Source organism: Manihot esculenta, chromosome 6 (assembly GCF_001659605.2).
Source record: "Manihot esculenta cultivar AM560-2 chromosome 6, M.esculenta_v8, whole genome shotgun sequence".
NCBI classification, from domain to species: domain Eukaryota; kingdom Viridiplantae; phylum Streptophyta; class Magnoliopsida; order Malpighiales; family Euphorbiaceae; genus Manihot; species Manihot esculenta.
Genome location: NC_035166.2, coordinates 29,752,236 through 29,760,482, shown reverse-complemented (window position 1 = coordinate 29,760,482; position 8,247 = coordinate 29,752,236). Strand labels below are relative to the sequence as shown.

At 32.1% G+C, this 8,247-nt stretch overlaps 1 protein-coding gene across 4 annotated transcripts; it reads right to left on the bottom strand.

Moving 5' to 3' along the window:
* Positions 1–522: 522 nt before the first annotated feature.
* On the bottom strand, positions 523–3,700 carry LOC110616916 (LOB domain-containing protein 4). Of its 4 annotated transcripts, none has more exons than XM_021759441.2 (3): positions 3,570–3,700; positions 3,226–3,448; positions 523–1,057 (listed from the first exon to the last, which is right to left on the bottom strand). In XM_021759441.2, the coding sequence occupies exons 2-3, from the start codon at positions 3,400–3,402 to the stop codon at positions 767–769; spliced, it is 468 nt and encodes a 155-aa protein (XP_021615133.1). In that variant the 5' UTR covers positions 3,403–3,448; positions 3,570–3,700; the 3' UTR covers positions 523–766. The 4 variants fall into 4 exon arrangements, with proteins under 4 accessions (XP_021615133.1, XP_021615134.1, XP_043813130.1 ...); XM_021759442.2 differs by having other exon boundaries at positions 3,226–3,441; positions 3,570–3,680; XM_043957195.1 differs by having other exon boundaries at positions 3,226–3,672.
* Positions 3,701–8,247: the final 4,547 nt, after the last annotated feature.

Sequence of the window (8,247 nt, the reverse complement as noted above, 5' to 3'; positions counted from 1 at the left end):
AAATTTCCTTTGAAGTAGCACAGGAATCAGGGGTCTTCTTTGTTGGGTTTTAAGCATTAATTTTCTTGTAATTCTACAATGTAATGAAACCAGAGATAGTGGGATTATAAGGATGGATCCTATTCCAGATATAACATAGCAGAATCATTTATTATTCTTTAACTAAAGACTAGGATAAGAATGGAGCAAACCGGCAACAAGTTGCTCGTTTTCAAACAAAAGATAATTCAAGTGCATGCCATGCCATAATTAATATAACATGTTACATTTGATGTCTAATCTTGTCCCTTATAATAACTTGTAAGTTGAGTAACTTCCTCATCATCCCTACATTAATTAATTAACATACAGTTTGCCATTAGTTTTTTTGGTCTTTTTTTTTATATATAATTTTTGGGAATCATGTTTAATTAACTCTAATGCAGTAGCTTAATTATATTTATAAAAAATAAGTTTTTTCAAAATTATAAAATTTTAATTTTAGATTGTGTTAATAGTTAAATAAAAGTATTAAAATGAATATTGTTGAGAAAAAGAGTCAACTTCTAACATATCATAACTCATAATTATATATGTAGAAATATAGACAATATGGTTAATGATCATCACCAATATCATCATCTCTTGGTCAAGTAGAGATGTGCTCAAAAGGGGGAAAAAAAAAAGAAAAGAAAAGAAAAAAGCAAAAGGGTATATGAAAGAGGGAGACAATAAAGCAAGCCCATTATAGTTAATTAGTATGTATATAGGGAAAAGGGATGGCAAGCTAGCATGACCACATTGACTCCCCAGCGTTGGCCTGATCAATCACCAAGTCCATGGTGCCTGGATTTGAAGACGAACCATATTGTTTCATTCTCATGTGAACAACCTCAGCTTGTGCAATTGCCAATTGGGTTTGCAGAGAATCAATCTGCTGCTGCAAAGATGATATTGCCCCAACACACCCATATACTGGGTCACGTACCCTAGCATTTGCTTCATACACCATTGAACTCACCGCATCGCTTCGTTGATGCTCAGGTAATTCCTTCAAAATTTCACTACCCATTACATCCTAGAAGCAGGCAAAGGAAACTAAGCGAGAGAAGCTAAGAATATTCCCTTCTCTTTTTTATTATTTTTTAATTAATGTTCTAAGTGAAGTGGGGAAAAAGAAAAGAGAATTCTTTGCTAAAGTCTAACTTTAAACTGTAGTCTGTACAGAGATTGGCTTAATCTAATCCTGAAATTCTAAATGAACCTAATCCAATCTAATCCTAGAACTCTAATCTCATTGGTCAAAAAAGCAGTTGAGAATCTAATGAAAACGTTTTCCCTTATTTAGTGCAAATTAAACAAATCACCAAAATAAGGGAAAATTTTATAGACATTGACAAACAAAATCAGAGATTATTTGGCTTATGCAATGAACCTTGCAATGATACATCAAATGAAGTGAACCTTAAGAAAAGGGTTTGAATTAAATTTTTTTTATTATTATTATTTTAAACCCAATCATGCAGTTCAATTTCTAGTATAAGTAAAGCATGCATTTCAAGATCTTTCGGTCCGGCGTGCTGGACTTAATGTTGTACTACTTTTTTTCACAAGTATATGATTGTCAAGGTTGGTGGATGTGTACGAGGAGCATCTAATAACTCAACTCTAATTACAATAATTTTTCATCTTTATGATAAAGTTATGAATTTTAATTTAAGGGTATACATCCCATGTTTCTACATTTTAATGTGAATAAATTTTTTTTAAAAAATATAAATGTCAATATATCACAATGGTGTGGATATACCTCAATCACGTAACTTCATAATCAAGTATTAGCATAATAACTTTATTAATATTGGTTAGATGATGGAAGCAAGGTCTCTTTTGGACATACTTGTGATATATCTCAATCACGTAACTTCATGTCCTTAAAGCACAATGCACAGCCATAGATGATTCATAATCAATCTTTCTTTTCCAAAATTACATTAGTAATACAATTCTAAGTGGGGGGCCAGGTCTTAAAGTAAGAGAGGTTAGCTTTTCACTCACTAACTTTAATCATATTATCTCATTGATCCTCTAGATTTCACATATGCAACCAAACAAGTAAAGCTAGATTTGTGATCCTTTATTCTCTTTAAGTGTACGAAATTGAGGAATCAAAATGGTAAAACAGTTACTTTTGAATAGAATATGGAATTAGAATCCTACCTTTTTTTTTTCTAAGTCTTGTGGGGTACTTCTTTTTCTATCAACTGAAACTAACACTACTGCAACCGATAATAAAAGTGAAAATTGAGGGTGCAGGCTGCTTCCTTTTCCACTTTCTTTTTGTTTCTCTCTTAGATGTTTGCACTTGTAGGCCGCCGCGTTGAACGTTTTATTCCCAAACAACAAAATTAGCCACTCTCAAACAAGTTTTCTTAATTAGTTCAAAAATATTTCCATTATATGTATCTGGGTATTTATCAAAATTTAGTTTTCTTTTTCTAAACTACTGAATAGGAAGTTTTTTTATTTCCAGCTTTCCCTAGTTAGAATTATTTATTTATTTTTGATTAAATTTTCAAGCTCAACAGTAGTGATGTCTTATAACAGTTCAGAATCCGTTTGCCTAGACAAAGAGGCAAATTCTCTTGCAGGCTTACTTGCAAAATATATTGGACCTTAGGCAGCAAGGGATTTTGTAGCTATCTTGAATGTTGCATATATGCTTGTTTCTTCTCTCTTGGTTTATTCGCGTAGAGAGGGATTTTTTTCATCAAAATAGGATGTTAATTAAGCTGGGTGTTAAAAAAAAAGATTTTATGCCGAGTTTGGAGTATTGACGTATTAGGGTTGAACCTATAATTTCCTCTTTTCCTATAAACAACAACAATAATACTGGCTTAAAATATAGTAAAATTGAGTGAGAGTTTCAGTATCTTATTATAATTTTTTGATAAATTATAGAAAACTTTATTTATAATTAAATAAGGAAAAGCTACCTAGCTAGTCCCTCTTTCAAAAGTAACTCTTGTACCCAACCCAATAAAGAACTCTCTATATATGTCATCTATATAGCGAAAAAGAATTAAAATCACATATATTGCGAACAAAAATAGGCACCAGCACGTAGAACTACGCCATGTAAATAAATAGAATAAATGCACTCTCGTAATCATCACATATATATATATATATATATATAGGTTGATTGACATGTATGTATATATTTAAAGAATAAATAAAATATACCTGTAACATTTTGTTAACGTTACTTGCTCCAAATACCTTGTGAACACTGGCAAACTTCTGAGGCTCATCGGCCGGAAAATATGGAGCAAAAACACAGTCGTGGGCACATCTCCGGCGAAGAAGCTTGCAAGCTGCGCATGGTGACAGTGCACCTTGTTTTCTACCACTCTCCTTCATTCTTTTGTTAAAGGTGACTACACGTTTTCTCAAAAATATCTGTCCACTAAGATGGCAACTTTAAATGTTACTATATTATAATTATATCATATTTCGGCTAAAATAAGGTGATCGAATATATACACACATAAAATGGGAAATAAAGAAAGAAAGAAAGAAATGGTAACCTTTGAGAGATTAAGAAAGAAAATTACAACTCAGGAAATTAACTGAAACAGGAAGAAGAAGAAGAAGAGAGAGGGGGGATATTCAGGGGGAGGGGGGCTTGAGGAGAGAGCTGATGGGTGTTATATAGGAAAATAACATGACACCAAATCTTAAAAGGGTCCCGCCAAAGAAGAGCCATTAGATTTTGTTGGACAAAACATCCCTATTGATAAGATCCGTAGCTCTGCCTAAATGTGATATTTCTTCTTTCTTTTTTCACATTTTTTATTCCTTTTTGGTAATAAAAAAATAACAAAATAAACTTTAACAACACAAGTATATATATATAGTCAGATATTATGATCTGGCCATTTGCTCATGGTTGAGCAAGTTGAAGTTGCTATGCCTAGTCCAAAACTCAAATAAATGATTATAAATTCTGACAACTAGCCTTGGATTTTAGGCAGATTTGGATCGGTGCTAACTTTTGTATTTTAGTTATTATTTTTAGATATTTTAGGTATTTTCATAATTTTGCACATTAGGGTTTTGTTTCTATTATAAATGGTCTCCCTTGGCTATTAGAGAGACTACTTTTCAATCTTTGAGGAATTTCAATAAGACTTTTAATCTTTCATCCTATCTTTTCTCTTATTTCGTTTTAGCCAAACGATATTGGTTAAAACTTCTGACGGAGTCTAAATAGTCCTTCATCATATTGGTATCAGAGTAAAGTTCGACCATGGCAGATAATCAAGAGGAGCGACTTGCTGCGATTGAGGCATCTTTGGCAGAATTGAGGGAGATGATCGGACAATTGACCCTACAGCAGGGAATTCACCAATCCGCTGCCGCCACACACCCCCAGCCAGTGGCCAATCCTGTGGCCGCCAATCCTGAGGTCACCTATGTGGTGAAGAAAATTTTATGTTCAATAAAACAGGAGGATGAGACGCAAAGGAGGAAGATTTTCCAGGCAAAGTGTCGAGTAGGAGAGGCAATTTGTAGGCTAATCATAGATAGCTGCAGTTGTGAGAATCTGATAGCTAAGCAATTGGTGGAAAAATTGCAGTTGCCTACACAGCCGCACCCTTCGCCATACAAAGTCGGATGGATTAAGGAAGGTCCGACAATTGAGGTCAACAAAATCTGCAGCGTGCCTATCTCGATCGATAAATCTTATGCTGAACTTGTTAATTGTGATATTGTGGATATGGATTGTTGTGGAATTTTGCTAGGTCGTCCTTGGCAGTTCGATGTTGATGCGTTGCACAAAGGAAAAAAGAATTCATACATGTTCACGTGGAATCAAAAGAATATTACTATCTTACCTTCCGGTTCTGTTAAACATTCTAAAGTGGAAGGGAAGAATGTTGTTGCTGTTTCCACGGGAGTATAGAGGCTATCAGGCACAGTTGAGAAATCTGAAGGCACACTGGCCTTATTGGTGAGAGCAAAAGGTACAATGGAGGATGCACCATCTTTAACACCACCAGTCAAAAAGCTGTTGAAGGAGTTTCCTAAAATAGTGGAGGAATCATCCAAGCTTCCACCTATGCGGGATATTCAATATCAGATTGATCTCATTCCTAGATCAAAACTATTGAATCTGCCTCATTACAAGATGAGTCCAAATGAGAGTGAAATCCTCCAAGACCTGGTGGAATTTGCTAACAACAGTGTTGTCCATAGCTCCGCAAAAATGTCACCATTTGCTGTTGCGTACAGGAAAGTTCCAGCGCATACAGTTGATCTTGTTGCCCTTCTCACAGGTTCTCACAACAGTATTGTAGCAAGCAACTTGGCAAAGCAGCATGTGGATATTTTCAAACAGGTACAACAATGCCTTACAGAAGTCAATAATAAATATAAAGATACAGCTGATAAATATAGGCGTTTCAAGTCCTTTAATGTCGGTGACCAATTTATGGTGTATTTACGCAAGGAGTGTGGTGGAGGACAGAAAAAACTTGACGCCAAGAAGATTGGTCCATTCCGGATCATTCAGAAGATCAATGATAATGCCTATGTTCTTGACCTCCCACATGAGATGAAAATTTCCAAGACGTTTAATGTGGTAGATCTATTTCAGTACTACCCTGCTGATGACAACTCGAGGTCGAGTTCTTTACAAGTGGAGGGGAATGACATGGAGCAACTAGCCTTGAATTTTACGGCAGACTTGAACTGGGGCTAACTTTTGTATTTTAATTATTATTTTTGGATATTTTAGATATTTTCATAATTTTCATAATTTTGCACATTAGGATTTTGTTTCTATTATAAATAGTTTCCCTTTTCTATTAGAAAGATACTCTTTCAATTTTTAAGGAATTTCAATAAGACTTTTAGTTTTTCATCCTATCTTTTCTCTTATTTTGTCTTAACCAAACGATATTGGTTGAAACTCTTGACGGAGTCTAAATAGTACTTTATCAAATTCGTACTTATATAATATGAAAAAATATATAACTTTCATATATTTTGATTATAAAATTTACATTTGCTGTAAATTTTGAGAAAAAATATTATATTAAAATGAAAGGAATAATTCATTTTCACTAAAAACATGTTTGACTTTTAATTTCAATTGATTTATTAAAATTTTCAAATGATATAGATATGATATTGTCGTGGATTCTGAATACTTAAAACTCCAAATGTTTATGAAATTTACCATGAAAAAATAGATGTCGACAATTCGATGTTTAAATTAATTTTAATTCACATCCAAATAGTATATATCAAAATAATAAAATGATTTTTTTTAAATAGATATTTTATTAATAAAAAAATTATGAAAAACTTAAACTGATGAATTTGACTAATTCAATCATTAAATCTCTATATATGTTCAACACAAAATAAAATGAAAAACAAATTTAATACTGAAAATACATTAACCATGATATTGAAAATATATTAACTTAGTCAAATTTACGACCAGAAGCCAAAAACAAAACTAAAAGATCCATGAAATATGGAAAACAAAACAAAATTACACTAGATGAAAACTCAAGAGATCCTAGTTGATTATAGGATGAGACAGTAAAATTAAACATAAGACCTAGTCAACCACAAAGGTGAATTCGAAACCTTGAATTAGTCGATTGGAATCTGCTTCAGGATGGAAGCAACCAATGATTATTTCAATAGCGAGCCAAGCGGAGGACAAAATCCAAGAACTCTAGAAATCAAAAGAATAATTAAAATTAAGCAAATGTAAATTTTATAGGATGATTAATTTTTTATACACCATAAAATCAATAGAAAAATTAAGCTGAATAATATGTTAAAACATTTTATACTATTATAATTAAAATTTCACATTTCAAAAAAAAATTACGAATCTTTATTAAAAAGTTGATATCTTATGAGGAGATCAAAACATTTAGATTAAATTACTTTTATAATTTAATCTACAATTTAAATACCATCATAAAAGTATATTAGTGAAGTATGTTGCGAGAACAAGGGAAAAACAACAGGAAGTTTAACGATAAATAATGAGAAAACAATTTCAGCAAAAGTCTAATCCTGGATTCAATCCATAGACCATAGCCTATGCACATGCTACTGCTAATAGTAATCGCTATTCACTCCCATACGAGTTCATTAAAGGGGATGCATGAATCTGGGGTCTCTCCATTTTCATTTAATAATTTAGAGAAATCAGGACTAAATTGTTTCAATTTAGAATTCTGAATCAAATCATTTGATTCAAATCCATATTAATTAACTTAATTTATATAGCTTTTTAGTTTATCCTTCCTTTAGAAAATATTCATTATTGAATTAAATTTAAAATTTTCAATTATTGTACCCTTTTAAAAAATAAACTAATTTATTGTACCAATAAATGAATTCATTGATTCACCAATTACAAAATTCTAAGCAAGATACTTAAATATATAAAAACCAAGTGATGGGACGTGGTTGACAAGATAGGAATCAAAATGCAACACATGAACTAACACACTCTCTGATTAGTGGAAATAAATTATTTAATGTGATAAAGAAATGATTTAGAGAGGCAGGTAACATCAATGGAGAGCGAGTGGTTTTGACATTAATTAATGATAATTAAATTAGTAATTACACAAGATTTCATAGCATAAGCAAGAGATCATATATGGATTTATTTAACACTCCTCTTCACTTTAATATATCTATTAATTTTAACCTCATTGTGGGGTGACATTGTTTAAGCTTTTTGGAATTATTGGCCAATGCTTCCTTATACCACGTGCATCTATATATATAATATATTGATTTAACCTCACTTATTTGTAAAAATAAATAAATAATTATAAAAAGTTTTTTTTAACATGCAATATTAAATTATATTAATAGGCACATATTTAGGCTACGAAGTATATAAAATCAAAATCAAATTACAGATGGCCCAACTCACAAGCGAAAACCCACACCAATAAAACCCTAATTTTCAATGCAATCCAATTATCCGAAACATAATCTACCACCGCCTCTATCATCTATATTGCATAGAAAAGAAAACAACAGTAAAATTTTAAGAATCCAAAAATACCGATAATAATCATGAATATCGATCAATCCTATGCGTACAAAGAAAATAAATGAGACAAGCAAAATCCAAAGCACAAAAACCAACCACTGCCAAAGACTACACCAGCACGATCCAAAAGCATGACACCCAAGAGCCACCATCAAAGATGA

Coding starts and splice junctions, on each gene's coding strand:
- LOC110616916 (XM_021759441.2), bottom strand. CDS start 3,402: ATGAAGGAGAGTGGTAGAAAACAAGGTGCACTGTCACCATGCGCAGCT. Junction 1,058..3,225: donor ACGTTAACAAAATGTTACAG/GTATATTTTATT, acceptor GCCTGCTTCTAG/GATGTAATGGGTAGTGAAAT.